Source organism: Pelophylax lessonae, assembly GCF_965119305.1.
Source record: "Pelophylax lessonae genome assembly, chromosome: 2".
Taxonomy (NCBI): Eukaryota; Metazoa; Chordata; class Amphibia; order Anura; family Ranidae; genus Pelophylax; species Pelophylax lessonae.
The window spans coordinates 118919104-118936107 of record NC_138769.1 but is presented as its reverse complement, the minus strand read 5'-3'; the positions used below and the strand labels follow the sequence as shown (position 1 = coordinate 118936107).

The window sequence follows — 17004 nt, the reverse complement described above, 5'->3', positions numbered from 1 at the left end:
TCAGTTTTTCACAAAAGAATCGGGGGGCTACACGAACCCAGCTTGTAAGGCCAAACTAAACAACACACCTCAGGAAGTGCCGCCATGGCTAACAGAAGATAGACTTAGAACTAAACTAGAGAAACTTAACATAAATAAATCACCGGGACCGGATGGCTTGCACCCGAGGGTTCTTAAAGAGCTCAGCCAGGTGATTGCCAGACCATTATTCTTGATCTTTAAGGATAGTTTACAGACGGGTATGGTGCCAGCCGATTGGAAAAAGGCCAACGTAGTACCAATATTTAAAAGGGGGCCGAGGTGTATCCCGGGTAACTATAGGCCGGTCAGCCTAACATCTGTAGTCTGCAAGATTTTGGAGGGGATGTTAAGGGACCACATACAAGACTTTAGTAATGAAAACAGTATTATTAGTAGTAATCAGCATGGATTTATGAAAAATCGTTCTTGCCAAACCAATCTACTTACCTTCTACGATGAAGTGAGCTGCCACCTAGATAAAGGTAAGCCTGTGGATGTGGTGTATCTGGACTTTGCAAAGGCCTTTGACACCGTTCCCCACAAACGCTTACTGTACAAACTAAGGAAGGTAGGTATGGACCATAAGGTGAGTTCCTGGATAGAGAACTGGCTCCAGGGGAGAGTCCAGAGGGTGATGATTAACGGGGAGTACTCGGATTGGGCGGGTGTGGAAAGTGGGGTCCCCCAGGGTTCTGTCCTGGGACCAATCCTGTTTAATTTATTCATAAATGATCTTGAGGAGGGGATATCTAGTACAATCTCAGTATTTGCGGATGATACTAAACTAGGCATGCCAATATCTTCTATGCAGGATGTGGAAACCTTACAAGCGGACCTGAACAAAATAACGGGGTGGGCAACTACATGGCAGATGAGGTTTAATGTTGAAAAATGTAAAGTAATGTACTTGGGGGCCAGAAACCAGAAAGCAAGCTACTCACTAGGGGGGGAACCTCTGGGGGAGTCTAGGATGGAAAAAGACTTGGGGGTACTGGTAGACAACAGGCTTGGCAGTGGCATGCAATGCCAAGCAGCTTGCAAGCAAAGCCAACAGAATACTGGGATGTATAAAAAAGGGGATTCACTCCAGAAATAAAGAGATTATTCTCCCGCTCTACAAGACTCTAGTCCGGCCACATCTGGAGTATGCTGTCAAGTTCTGGGCACCGGTCCTCAGGAAGGATGTGCTGGAATTGGAAAGAGTCCAGAGAAGGGCAACAAAAATAATTAGGGGAATGGAGGACATCAGCTATGAGGAAAGACTACAAGCACTGAACCTATTCTCTCTGGAGAAGAGACGATTGAGGGGGGATATGATATCAATGTACAAATACTGTACTGGCGACCCTAGCATAAGGAACAAACTATTCAGAGTAAGGGAATACAATAAGACACGTGGCCACTCACTAAAACTAGAGGAAAGGAGGTTTAACCTTAAAATGTGTAAGGGGTTCTTCACTGTAAGAGCGGTAAGGATGTGGAATTCTCTTCCACAAGCAGTCGTATCAGCAGGGAGCATTGATAGTTTCAAAAAACTATTAGATGGGCACCTTAGAGACCACAACATACAGGGGTATACAATGTACGGTTAAAAGCAAACACACACACACACATCATAGGTTGAACTGGATGGACTGATGTCTTTTTTCAACCTCACTAACTATGTAACTAATCGTAATTAGTTTAAAAAATTCCTGGAACTCACGCTTGGCCACAATTAAAGCAAGACTGCTGCACTAAAATGTGGCTGAATACTAAACTACACAAATTCTGTAAAAATATAAAAATTGCGATATCTCAAAGAAACATAATGTGAATGTAAAAAACACATGATACTCATTAACATCCTACCTTATCATATAGCCGCTGCCATATACAAAAGCAAATATTCAAAGTGCAAAAATGAATATAATAAAGTGCAAATATTGTGCAAAAAATGTATATAATAAACATTTTATGTAAAGTGCAAAAATGCAAAAAAGATTCCACAAAATAACCAAATTTGATAATCAAACACTTGTCCATAAAAAAAATCTTAAAAAGTCCAAATTCTATCTAGGTTCAAGAAAAGTGCTCTTTAAATAAAGTGCTTGTGTGTCACCCCTGTGCTCGTATGGGCAAACAGGCTGCTTACCAAACCATAGGATCCCACAAAGGAGATCACAAGTGCTTAGGAAAATTCCTCTCTGCAGAACCACAACTTGCTCCTGAATGGTCCCTAGATATCCTTGTGTATTCCACCTTCCTGCTCCTGCAAATATATCTGCATATTAAAAGTAAGGAAAAGAGACCATAGTGCTATACTGCTTAAAAGTTTTTTCTAATAAGAAGCTATTGCTCTGAGGGCTCTTTCACACAGTCTGCCTCTGTAGGCGAATCCGTGCTGCTCAGCAGGGGATCATAAACGCAGAACCCCGCTGAGCAGGAAGGTAACAGCTCTCTCTCCGCTCTGTGTGCGGAGACGGAGGTGTCAGAGCCCCATGCATCTCTATGCCTGTCCGCTCTCATCCGATCCCCTGGACGGATGGAAAATAGGGTTTCCATCCGTCCGGATTTGACGGAAAGGATCGGATGTGGGTGTCAGCGGACATGTCCCTGCTGACATCCGCTGCCCCATAGGGATGCATGGAGCATCCGATCAGATCCGCCTAAAAAAACTGACAGGCGGATCTGATCGGAGCGCTCGTGTGAAAGGACCCTAACACAGTAAAACTGATAAAAAGGCAAACGCCTCTCTACCTCAATCTGTCCAGCTGTCTCCTACTCTGGCTACCTTCAGGTTATTTCTGAAAACTCATCTCTTCAGAAAAGCCCATCTCTCTCTAACTAATCTTTTATCACTTCCATTTCCCACCGTTAGAACCTGCCCCACCCTATTAGATTGTAAGTTCTTCTGAGCACGGCCCTCGTAACCCTCTTGTATTTTATTGTATTGTAACTTTACTGTCTCCCTTTTATTTTGTAAAGCGCTGCGTAAACTGTAGGCGCTGTATAATAACTGTAGGCGCTGTATAATAATAAAACACGATTCCTAATAAACAGCCCCAATGATTGCAGATCGATCTGTGCATGCTGACGTCACACCACTGGCTCTGCCTGAAACATTTTCCCTTAGAAGGCATCATCTGGAATTAGAGGCTCTAATTCTTAATAGTAATTGTTTCCCAAATAAATCCTTGCACAAATATATGTATATATATATATATATATATATATATATATATATATATATATATTTATTTTTTACAGAAATTGCACTATGACTTGGCCTAGTTCATATGTATGCTGTTTCATTTAGGATTCTCTGTGCTGTGATTTGTACTTTGTAATGCATTAAAAATTATATTTTTAATAAGCAATCTTTAACAGAAGAAAAGATCTCCAGAGACTGACAGTCGGAGGCAGCAGTGCCTAGATCTCACACTGTAGAGATACAACTTTAGTTACGGGATCGCCTATTAGTGTACTATACCTTTAAATGTCTACATGTTAATGGAGAAACTTAAAAAGCACTTCCAGACAAGTAAAATTGCGCAATTAACTGATGATGCTGACCAGTGAACATTGCCGGTGTTACAAAGTTCTCTCGATTTACCTAGTATCTCTTGAAGCTATATTGAGCAGTATTTTAACAGTGATTCCAGGTGGAATTTTGTAGTGCCATGATAGTCTTCAGTTGTCTATTTGGTGGTATAACCATCGTGTGAGTTTTTTATTTTGTTGTTTTTGAATGATTACAAAGGTATATGATTAAACATCCCATAGACTTTGGTCCATTTAAGAACTCCTGGCTTTTTAAATCACAGGCTCTTTATTAGACATTTTCAGGAATCCAGAATACTGATTAACTGGAAGACTCTGCACAGCAGGGTAGACTGGCATACCGAGGCATTGCCAGAATGAAAGACAAAACCTAGGGCTGGCAGACATGCCTCTTCTGTGTACTTGGAGTACAAATTTAAAGAAGAGCTCCAGCATACCAAGAATCTATCCACATGAAAGCCTATTGCCCAGTTTGTTGAGATCCAAGTCAATAAATGGAGAAAAGACATTGATACCTTCACTCTTGCAGTGATTCTAAACCCTAATTTTTATAAAATAATAAATGTTATATTCATCTACACAGTGAAATGGTTTTTGCACAGAGCAACCCGAACCTCCTTTTCTGGTTTCTCCGCCAGTGCTCCTGTCTCCTCCTCTTCGGCGAGTGCCCTCATAGGAAGCTGCGTCCTATGGGGAAACCTTTGTGCAGGCTCAATCCAAAGCTGCTAAGTATAGGGGAAATCTGAACAAATAATTTTTACTTTCATATAGAGAATGCATTAATGTAAAAAACCTTAAGCCTTTAGAACCACTTTAATTATTGTAAAAGTGGGGCCTTCCTAGGAATAACTGTGTGTGATGTTATTCCTTCCGCAGCAAACATGTTAGTTTAGTGTCTGGCTGATAACTGACACATTAAGCTCCTGTCAATTAAAAAAAAATCTATTTTATGCACTCCTGACAGAGCTTTTAATTGCAATGGATTTTAAGTGTCTGTTAGCAGCAGTGGGCTGGATTTGAAAAAAAAAAAGTAAACCCTCAAATCTCATGTGCATTGGGTGTGTAGCCCCGGTGCATCAGGCTCCGGCATTTAACTGTGGCTGGAGGGCACAGGCACACTGTCCAACCTTGCTTCCGGCAGCCTGTTAAACTCTGTGGGAGGCTGACCGTTGCTGGGGGCAGTATGCATCCAGTGATTGGTTCTCTTTAAGGACCCTTTCACACAGGCGGACCGTTCAGATCCGCCTGTCCGCTTTTTGGCGGATCTGAACGGTCCCCCCATGCATCTCTATGGGGCATCGGATGGCAGCGGAGACATGTCCGCTGACATCCGACACGATCGGATCCGTCAAATCTGGACGGATGGAAACCCTATTTTTCATCTATCCAGCGGATTGGTTTGGATGAGAACGGAACGACGGTCTGTTCTCTTTCGATTCCCCCATAGAGATCTATGGGGCTGTGACAGCTGTGTCTCCGCACACAGTGCGGAGAACAGCTGTCATTCTCCTTCTCAGGATCGATCCCCCGCTGAGAAAAGCGGAGTCCGTTTGACGGACTTACTGTGTGAAAGGAGCCTTAAGATGAGCTCCAGGAAACCTACAAATTCTTATTGAAGTGGAGCTGCACCTGCATTACAAGGGTTGACTGCTCATTTGGTCTAGAGGGCATATAAAAGTAGATCTGCTTGCCCAATCTTTTATTTCTGCTGGCTTCTCCATGCAGGTAGACTGGTCCCTGCAATGATTTCTTCCCTATGCTCTGGCTGCCCAAGGTCCTGATAACATCAAGACCGATATACGACCATAGCCCTGTCCACTGCTAGAGCAATGTTTGCTGGGAGAGCAGAAGATCTGATACGTAAAATTTATTTTAACATCCCTGAGACATAAACAAGCATTTTAGGTTTCCTGGAGTTCAGTATGTCCCTTTCTCCTACTTGAACGTGAAAGACATTAGATGTCAATTGTAATAGATGAAATTTATTTTGACTGGTAAGTATCACAATGTGTACATAATCCAAGGCTGACATGGCCTATATAAGCCAGTGGCTTATGCAGAGAATGGGTGAGGAACTGGTTTGTTTTAGAGCAGACATGCCAGTTTCATATGCAAGAATGCCAGGTTATGCTAAAACAGAATCATTTTTCCAGAGAACAGCCACCATTCCTTTAATTCTGCTTTTTTCCCCTAAATTGGCCCTACGCCTCCCAAAAAAGCCTACATGAACATGGACTCCCTTGCAGGAAGAATATGGTGGGGATGTCATTTCCTAAATTCCACAATGCGCAGGTCGTGCCTGTGTGTCCTGTTGGCATTAAGTGAGAGATGGGGGAACCTCCAATCTATGATACTCAGTAGGTTTGTTGCTATAATATTTACTAGAAAAATGTATGCTTTTGGGGATAGGAGAACCCAGAAAGTGGCTGGATATATCATGTAGAGTAGGTGTATATTTGTCAGCACCCCATATACAGATTTCTTTCTAACCGCAAACTCAGAATCAAATCGCCAAGGCTTTAGTGTTATGGTATTCACTGAAGTGGAGAATCAGTTTTCAGATGGAGCTGCTGATTGGCCAGCTCTTCCTAAATATCAGTTCCGTAAGCTGATTAGGCAGAAATCTCCAGCATTTAGTCACATGATCAGGACACAGACAAGTTGACATCAGTTAGAGACTTTTGCCATTGTGATGATGGTATGCTATTTTATCTCTGTAAATGGTATAAAAAAAAATACTCCCATGGCAACAATAGGACAGCTCCAGTATACTCATTAAGTATTTATTTGTTACAGGAGGTTAAATAACTAAGAGGATTGATGAACAGTGTTAATTTGGTCGATGAAAATATTTTCATCAACTAAATTAACACATTTTAGTTGACTAAATATGACTAAAACGAAAACAATTCAGATGACTAAATTACGACCAAAATAGCATATGACTAAAACGAAATCGAAATTTGATGTCAAAATTAACACTGTTGTTGAGGAGTAACCTACAGCAACCAGTGGGGATTTCTGCTTCAAGCAGCGAATGGTGCTCATACATGGACTAATGTTTGTACAGGAAATATTTTTGTAGGCCTTCTCTGCCAAAAAGTGTTCTATGTACATAGAGACCAGTGCTTCTCATCTCCAGAATGTTCGCTGATGAATAACGTTATTGGTCAGATGTGATCTGTTGCATTGGCCACGGTTATCTTCAGACTGTATTTAGTTGATTATGAAATGAGCTATTGATAAGTCTTCACTGTAGACCCTGGGCAGAGGCAGGAAAAGAGGATTATACAATATATTCTTATTACTTTTCAGTTGGAAAAAAATTTTACTTCACCAATTTTCTTTTTAATTCTTCTTTATATATATAAATATATATATATATATATATATATATATATATATATATATATATATATATATATACTTTTATCTCATTGCCTTTATTATTTCATAATTTGTATCTAATCACAGTTGTATCATAGCAAGCTTTATATTACTGTAATGTCTTTAGGAAGTTTAGATTTCACAATAATATTTTCTAGCCTTAACAAGTTTGTTGGCATTTCTGTTTTGTTTACAGGGAGAAAGCGAGTCGGATAAAGGGCTGTTAATGAGAAAACTTGTCCTGTCTGGCGTTCTGGCAAGTGAGGAGATCTATATAAACCAACTGGAAGCTCTGCTTTTGGTGAGTATGTGACATTTGATTCTGGCTATTACACTTTTATTTTAACTAATGTGATTGTGTTGTTGTGGACAGGGATGGTTTTCCTTTACCACAGCTCATAGGGACACAACATTTGGTGCCCGTATGCTAGGATTACCACAGAACATTTTCTTGTTTCATTGGGCTTTGATCTGCTCATAATATCGTGATTAATGCCTTCCCGCCAGCCGTACCCATATATGCGGCCTCTCAGGGGGTGGCCCTTATGCCGAGAAGCCACATATATGCATACCTAAAGATAAACGGAGCTTTTGCCAAGAGCATGCGTCGTGCACGCTCCCGTCACAGTTACTGGTGGCTAATGGAAAGCTCCAGATCTCTACTTGTGATCATGTGACCGCTGTTACAGCCTAACCCCCCTCCTGGCATCTGAAACCACTTAAAGGGCTATGAGGCACCGGCGTGAAGGGGTTAAGGCTACATTCACACCAGAGCAGAGCAACTTTCAGGCATTTTTGTCTGAGAGTTTTTGAGCATTTTTAGAAGTGTATTACAAGCGTTTTGGAAGCATATTACAAGAGGTTTACAGCTTCAGGCGTTTTTGTTTATCCAATAGAAAGCACTAGGGGGAGGAGAAGTGGAGGAGATTAGGGGTGGAGAGCTGTTGTTTGAGCAGAAAACGCGTGACGAAATGCTCATAAATCGCTCATGTCACACATTTGTAGGTGCTCCCTTTGAAGTCTATGGGGCCCAATCTGCCAAAAAGAAGCTTCATGCGACAGAACACTCAGATGTGAACAGGGCCATTAAAATAATTGGAGTTTGGCTTATTAAGCATTTTTGAGCTACAAGCTTAAAGCAGGAAATCGCTCCAGTGTGAACGGGGCCTTAGTCTATATGCTTATATGAGATGAATAATGGGAAAAATGTGTCGTCAATGTTTACAGGCAAATGCTGGTAAATCTAGCTCATACAAAGGTTGAAACATGTTCTTGCACCGAGCACTTACGTGCAAGCTGAAAATGCCTTCTGTATCCCATCACTGTCCACCAGGATGAGAAATCAATCCAATCCACATCGAGATAGGGAGTGGGTGGATCCATTTGGATACAGAATGGGCTAGATCTATTGGGATAAATAATGGGTTGGATCTGAACAGTCTTAATCCATCAGGCTCATGTGATGCAGAGCCCATGCTCATGGTGGAGAAATGCAGTTGAGCAACTTATTCTCAGAACATCTGAAGTGGTCAGCACTCGATAAAGTGTTCAGCAGTAAGGACACTTGCTTTCTTAAGATCTTTGGTCTGTATGAGGGACATGTCTGAATACTTTGCTTAACAGTGCTAGATCTAGCAATCCACAGACACATTATTGTTCAGACTTGATATTTTAAGTATAACTAAATGTTCTAGCTAGCTATAAAGGGCTTAATCCCTCTTCGACCCAGCTGCCCCAAACACGTTAAAGTTCTGACTTCCAACTTGTTATAAAGTCTCCTACCTTATCTTTCTCTCTTCTCAGTTCTCAAGGGAGATCATAACCATGTCTGCTCTGCTTTAGTCCTATGAGTCACACCAGATGAATTGACAGATCCTAATGCTAAAAATAACAAGGAGATGCCATCCCATGTATTTAAGAGGCGACCATCCGTGGTTACCCTAAGCAGTGTGAACAATCCACTGGACTTGTGTCCAGTCAGGTTGAATACGTTTTGGTAAGTTTAGTGAATCAGAAAAAAAACATATGTTGTCAGAGTACGTCTTCAAGAAAGCCTTTGTGAAAAAGTTGCTTATCTCTGGCTTTACTTATTTCTAAGCCACTTTAAAACAACCAAGCACAAGTACACAGTAAGGAAGCCAAAGGGTCAGCATGGGAGCCAAGATACTGGCCTTATATGAGTTGGCGATGTCCTAATGGCAACCTCTACCTTTCCCTCATGACAAATTTGCATTTCGTTCACCAAAACCCGCAGATATTCTGGATGAACTACTGCATCTTGTAGTGATCAGCACCTTTCCATTCGAAAATTTTATTATTGAAAATTTCAGGACCTAAATCTGTGTGAACAGAATGTACATGGTTGGTATGCAACCTTTAACATGAAGGACATAATAGATGACATCTCTGAAAACACTAATATTATTTTTAGGAGGATCTTAAAGTGGCAGTTAATCTCATCCAAATAAAAAAAAAAAAGGCGCCGGGCAGTTTAAGTCATAGAGTGCTAGTATGGATCTCATACTAGCACATAATGAGACTTACCTGAAAATGAAGCCCTCCAGCTGCGTGCTGTCCCTGCTAAAGGCGCTTCCATCTTCCCCCCAGTCTTCCTTCAGGGTTTGTGGGCTTCGGCGATATGAATGGCTGAGCTGGCGATGGCGTCGCTCCTGTGCATGCGCGTATGAGTTGCTGTTTACGGCATGGCTCTGAAGGAGCGGCAGATCAGTGCCGTTCCTTCAGAGCCGTGCCGTAAACAGCGGTCTTGCCAGCTGCATCTAAAGTTAATATCTCCTAAATTATGCACATTTAGGAGATTTACTGTATTTACTGTACCTATAGGTAAGCCTTATTATAGGCTTAAATATGGGTAAAAATTATGCACCATAAGAAAGAAAACTGTGCTTTGCCAAATGTGCTTCTATGGGATCTGACACCCAAGCATTTAATCACAAATTCAAAGCCCTTTTATTGGGTATGATCATCACTTTGGGGCTAGGGTCACACAGGTCTGGTGCAAACCTCCCCTCAGTTTTTACTGTTTATGGCATTAGCTGGTTGTTAAGGTGAGGCCCAGGATGCCCGCCACCACGTCCTTGACAAAGGATGACTCCTGTGCAAAAATTAAAAAAAAAAAAAGGGCTTGGGTTCCCCCCCAAATCATACCAGAGCCTTAGGTCAGGTATGGATTTTGAGGGGAACCCCCACACCAAATCTTTTTTTTAGAATGGGGTAGGTTCCCCCCCAAAATCCATACCAGAATCTTATCCGTGCATGCAGCCTGGCAGGCCAGGAAGGGGGGGGGGAGTGAGCACCCTCAACATGAGTGGGGGATGCATTGGGGCAGGTGGGGCTTTGCTATGTTGATAGGGACAAGGGCCTCTTCCCCACAACCCTAGCCGGTGGTTGTGAGGGTCTGTGGGCAGGGGGCTTATCAAAATCTGGAAGCCCCCTTTACCAAGGGGGCCCCCAGATCCCAGCTCTCCCATGTGAATGAGTATGGGATACATTGTACCCCTACTCATTCACCAAAAAAGTGTCAAATAAAAACAGACACACTTTTTGACAATTCCTTTTATTAAAAAATAAAAAACGATGTCCCCTGGTGTAGATACATCATCAATCAAGATTCCCACTGCCCCTGCCAACCCGAAAAAAGAAAGAGCTCTGTTTGCGACTATCTGTCTTCATTGCAGTGTTAGTTTTTAAATGGATAAGGGGCAGCGCCACCTGGAGATGCCACCTAGTGGCACAGCCCCCTGTGACATCACCGACCCAGCATGCACCAGTCAATGGCATCAAAGGGATCGATGCCACCAGTTGATGTCGCCAGGTGGCCCCGCCCTATACCTATTTAAGAACTGTCACACAGCGGAGCAGGCAAACCAAATGGTAGGAGCCTTCGTCACGAAGGGAGCTTTTTTTTTTTTTTTGGGTCGTCGGTGGTGGCAGGTGTTGTGATTGACAATGAATCTACACCGGGGCACATTGTTTTTTTATTTTATTAATAACAATGTACCCCATACTCATTCACATGAAGGGGGTGGGGTCTGGGGGCTTCCAGTTTCCAATAGGCCCCCTGCTTACAGACCCCCACAATCATCGGCAAGCTTTGTGGGGAAGAGGTCCTTGTCCCTAATGTCTCCACATTTTTTTTTTCTTTTTTTATAAATTTTGGCATGGTACGCTGGGTTTTTTTTTTTTTTTTCAGATCCAAATCCTATTCATAACTGATCCAATGTGCAATTCAGATGCGTTCCCATAGAATGCAATAAGCCTGGAATTTGCATCTGAACTGCACCGCAGTGCTCAAAAAATGCACAGGACTCTTTAAATTTGCAGCGAATTTGCACTGCTGTACCGCATATACGTGCCAGTTTAATTCATGTCATGCAAATTCGATGCGGTTCAAAACGCATCCAGTTTGCATATATGTAAATAGAAACGTATTCCATTTATCCATGGGGACACTTGTAGCATGTGATTAATGCAGAGGCAAATGTTTATACTGTTCTTACAAAACCCTTCTCTCTCTGGATTCTGTGTAACTTCAGCTGAGAGCTCCAGCATAAATCATGAAGTTCTGGTTTGAGTGGAGGTTGCTGGGAAGGCTCACCAGCGTGTCTGTGCATTTCTTCCCATGTAGTCTATCATTTATCATTCCTCTGTGTGTTGTATGTAGGACCTTTTGGTTTCTTGTCATTCTTTCCTCTGGTGTATTTTTGTTCTGCTTTCTACACTTCCTCATCACACAGAACACATATGATGACATCTTCCAAGAAAGGGAATTGGAAGCTCAACACCTGGGTGTCTTATTTAAAAAACAATGCCAGGCAAGAAGTGAAACCATTTTATGAACATTTTTATTGTTATCCAGGAAACCATGCTACAGCCAGAATCTTTTACCTTGAAGCTCCTCACCAGTCAAACCGCTAAATACACAGATGAAACGGGTGAACTTTACATAGCCAACAAGTTACCATAAATAATGGAATAAAAGGGTATCAAACTGCGCTATTACTAAGTAATAAGCTGCTAGCACAACAACGGACATAAGTGGAATAAACCAAAACACAAAAATAAGTGCAGCTCTAAGAAACAGTGTCAAATAATATGTATACACATGTATAAAATTAAATTATGAGATGAGGATAAAAAGTTTATAAAGGTGAGTCCCAGGTGAGGAAAGCAAAACATCCAAATTTCTAGATGACGGTAAACGATGAAGAAATCCCAACACCAAGGAAAAAACGTGAATGCGCTCACTGGAGGGTATGGACCCAATTTACCCTATAGCAAATGGGTCATACAAGCTGATTAAACTGGAAATCCTCAAAGGTAGCTGAATCAACCGAAAGTTTACAAAGGTGGTCAGAGAGTTCCATATACAGATGCCAGGGAGTCCTTCATGGTTGGATAGACTTGGAACTAAACTAGAGAAACTTAACATAAATAAATCACCGGGATCGGATGGCTTGCACTCGAGGGTTCTTAAAGAGCTCAGCCAGGTGATTGCCAGACCATTATTCTTGATCTTTAAGGATAGTTTACAGACAGGTATGGTACCAGCTGATTGGAAAAAAGCCAACGTGGTACCAATATTTAAAAAGGGGCCGAGATATATCCCGGGTAACTATAGGCCGGTCAGCCTAACATCTGTAGTCTGCAAGATTTTGGAGGGGATGTTAAGGGACTACATACAAGACTTTAGTAATGAAAACGGTATTAGTAGTAATCAGAATGGATTCATGAAAAATCGTTCTTGCCAAACCAATCTATTAACCTTCTACGATGAAGTGAGCTGCAACCTAGATAAAGGAAAGCCTGTAGATGTGGTGTATTTGGACTTTGGAAAGGCCTTTGACACCGTTCCCCACAAACGCTTACTGTACAAACTAAGGAAGGTAGGTATGGACCATAAGGTGAGTACCTGGATAGAGAACTGGAGAGTCCAGAGGGTGGTGATTAATGGGGAGTACTCAGATTGGGCGGGTGTGGAAAGTGGGGTCCCCCAGGGTTCTGTCCTGGGACCAATCCTGTTTAATTTATTCATAAATGATCTAGAGGAGGGGATATCTAGTACAATCTCAGTATTTTCAGATGATACTAAACTAAGCATGCCAATATCTTCTATGCAGGATGTGGAAATTTTACAAGCAGACCTGAACAAAATAATGGGGTGGGCAACTACATGGCAGATGAGGTTTAATGTTGAAAAATGTAAAGTAATGCACTTGGGTGCCAGAAACCAGAAAGCAAGCTACTCACTAGGGGGGGAACCTCTGGGTGAGTCTAGGATGGAAAAGGACCTGGGGGTACTGGTAGACAACAGGCTTGGCAGTGGCATGCAATGCCAAGCAGCTGCAAGCAAAGCCAACAGAATACTGGGATGTATAAAAAAGGGGATTCACTCCAGAAATAAAGAGATTATTCTCCCGCTCTACAAGACTCTGGTCCGGCCACATCTGGAGTATGCTGTCCAGTTCTGGGCACCGGTCCTCAGGAAGGATGTGCTGGAACTGGAAAGTGTCCAGAGAAGGGCAACAAAAATAATTAGGGGAATGGAGGACATCAGCTATGAGGAAAGACTACAAGCACTGAACTTATTCTCTCTGGAGAAGAGACGATTGAGGGGGGATATGATATCAATGTACAAATACTGTACTGGCGACCCTAGCATAAGGAACAAACTATTCAGAGAGAGGCAATACAATAAGACACGTGGCCACTCACTAAAACTTGAGGAAAAGCGGTTTAACCTTAAAGTGCGTAAGGGGCTCTTCACTGTAAGAGCGGTAAGGATGTGGAATTCTCTTCCACAAGCAGTAGTATCAGCAGGGAGCATTGATAGTTTTAAAAAACTATTAGATGGGCACCTTAAAGACCACAACATACAGGGGTATACAATGTACGGTTAACAGCAAACACACACACACGCATCATAGGTTGAACTGGATGGACGGATGTCTTTTTTCAACATCACTAACTTTGTTGTACATAAAGGGATAAGCCAGACAATACCGACATAGTGTAAAACTGCCTTAAATTTTATTTAAAAAAACAGATACACTTACAAGCATCCAGTGGAAACAATCAGGGAATACAGATTAGATGGCAATACTGACGTTTCTGACGCATTTCATCATAACTGACATAATCAGATTAAAATGGGTCCATACCCTCCGATGAGCGCATTCACTGTTTTTCCTTGGTGTTGGGATTTCTTCACCGTTAATCGTCCTCTAGAAATTTGGATGTTTTGCTTTCCTCACCTGGGACTCACCTTTTTGAACTTTTTATTCTCATCTCCTAATTTTTATACATGTGTATACATATTATTTGAACCTGTTTTTCAGGGCTGCACTTATTTTAGTGTTTCACCATAAATAATGATTTTAGAATTATTTCTTTAATTCTCATGTAATCAGTGATACCCAATATGTGTGTAGGGGGTTGTAATGCGCTTTGGGGTGTTTTTAAACCAACTCTTCTTAATACGTATGTACACTTTTCTTACAATAAAATTTCATATATAAATACTATAAACATGTATCACTCTAATAATTTAAAATAATTTAAAGTGCTCGTGTGCTTCAAGTAAAGGTGACGAGGGTTTGTTGAACCTACAGTGCTTTTGTGCATAACATATATAAAAGTCAATCCGTGCTGATATACAATCAATAAATATGGAGTGTCTTTCATCCAATTTATCATATAAAGTGCTTAATTCATAAAGTGACCAGGTGCGCCAGTATATAAATATACCATACACAGTGCTTCTATATAAATTTTTAAACGAAACACATCACTCCTTTTGGTGCTAAATAATATGTAAGTGTCCAAAAAAAACCTGAAATAACATAAATTCAAAGTGATCTGTAGTGCTTTCGATCTTCCTCCACCTTTATTTCCGTGTCCAGGATTTCTTCAGTGCATACACTTCTAGGTGTCCTAAATGCTCCCCTTAATGAGGTAAGTAATACGCCTGTATCAGTTGGCCCTCAGTGCCTCTGGTTCCTTTTATATCAGCGTCGTTCGTCTCCTTTTAGGGTGGTTTCCGTCCCTCCTGATCAGTGTTAGGTACCTTCTCCTGGGTGTCTTTCTCTTTCTTCTGGAGGTTGCCTATGTTCCTTCCACTCTTGATTCCTTATTGTTTCTCTTTACTCCTTGGGGCTCATGCAAATAATGGGGGCCAACATAGTGTAGTAGTTCAAGGTTTTTATTACAAAAAATATAGCCAACTCACATTTAAATTAGCGCTCAGTCGTCTGTCGGATTCTGTTCCAGGATCTCCGTCCCGTTCCGATACGTCACTTCCGGGTAATCCTACGCGTTACGTCACGGCCACACGTGACTTCCTCAGGGCATGCCGTGTGTATGTGGCCGTGACGTAACGCGTAGGATTACCCGGAAGTGACGTATCGGAACGAGACGGAGATCCCGGAACAGAATCCGACAGACGACTGAGCGCTATTTTAAATGTGAGTTGGCTATATTTTTTGTAATAAAAACCTTGAACTACTACACTATGAGAAAGACACCCAGGAGAAGGTACCTAACAACACTGATCAGGAGGGACGGAAACCACCCTAAAAGGAGACGAACGGCGCTGAGATAAAAGGAACCAGAGGCACTGAGGGCCAAGTGATACAGGTGTATTACTTACCTCATTAAGGTGAGCATTTAGAACACCTAGAAGTGTATGCGCTGAAGAAATCCAAGACACGGGAAATAAAGGTGGAGGAAGATAGAAAGCACAACGGATCATTTTGAATTTATGTTATTTCAGGGTTTTTTTGACACTTACATATTATTTAGCACCAAAAGGAGTGATGTGTTTCGTTTAAAAATTGATATAGAAGCACTGTGTATGGTATATTTATATACTGGCGCACCTGGTCACTTTATGAATTAAGCACTTTATATGATAAATTGGATGAAAGGCACTCCATATTTATTGACAAGAAATGGAACAAGTGGCGCAAGCTGTTAGCACTACATAAAAACGGTAGTCCATATAATAGCACATCAAGGCTATGATAAAGTCTTAAGGTGAGATGAGGAAATAGTCTGAATGCTCAGGGCCAGCCTGTTGGGGAGCAGAAGCGATCTCCAAACATGCAACAAACAAAAGAGAAAACAGGCGCCTCTGAGTTAAGACTGCGATTTAATATGGCAAACAAGTAATAAAAATTTACATCAAGGCCTCCACACGGACACCGGAAGGACCCATCTTGTCTGCTTATACTTACCTTGATGTAAGTTTTTATTACTTGTTTGCCATATTAAATCTCAGTCTTAACTCAGAGGCGCCTGTTTTCTCTTTTGTTTACTCCATATTTGATTGTTTATCAGCACGGATTGACTTTTATATACGTTATGCACAAAAGCACTGTAGGTTCAACAAACCCTCGTCACCTTTACTTGAAGCACACGAGCACTTTAAATTATTTTAAATTATTAGAGTGATACATGTTTATAGTATTTATATATGAAATTTTATTGGAAGAAAAGTGTACATACGTATTAAGAAGAGTTGGTTTAAAAACACCCTAAAGCGCATTACAACCCCCTACACATATTTTGCTGCAACTGTTTACTTAGTATCAGTTTTAGCAGTGTCGTAGCGTGGGGGGTGCAGGGGGGGCCGGCCGCACCGGGCGCAACATCTGGGGGGGGCGCGCTCGCACCCGCAGCTCTGCCCTGCCTGGCTCACTTATTCTCTCACACTGCAGTGCTGGCTGTGGCGGCGGCGCTGTGCGAATCAGATCCGAGCCGCCGGGTCGCCGCCCACTGTGGAGGGGGGGGGGGCTGCCAGGCGTGCGGAGAGCGAGGGACAATCTGGGGGAGGGACAGTGCACTGCAGCGGCCGCCCAGCACAGCGCTGAGCGCGGGAGCCACACCAGACCAGCCCAGGCAGCAGCAAGAAGAAGCTGGCAGCGGCGGCAGGTGACACAGGCCAGAGAGGAGAGAGCCAGTGGCGACAGACGCAGGAGGAAAACCTAGGAGCCAGAGGACCTGGAGGAGAAGAGAAGACATAGCCTGCTGTGATCG

General features: G+C 42.2%; 1 protein-coding gene across 5 annotated transcripts in view; it reads left to right on the top strand.

Annotated features, from left to right (window-relative positions):
- The window catches only part of ABR (ABR activator of RhoGEF and GTPase), a 716822-nt gene that overhangs the window by 420126 nt on the left and 279692 nt on the right, over window positions 1-17004 (top strand). For all 5 annotated transcript variants that reach the window (XM_082247579.1, XM_082247581.1, XM_082247580.1 and 2 more), the window contains one exon: window positions 7148-7252. In XM_082247579.1, coding sequence (XP_082103705.1) covers window positions 7148-7252 — 105 coding nt within the window. The remainder of the gene's footprint in view (window positions 1-7147; window positions 7253-17004) is intronic.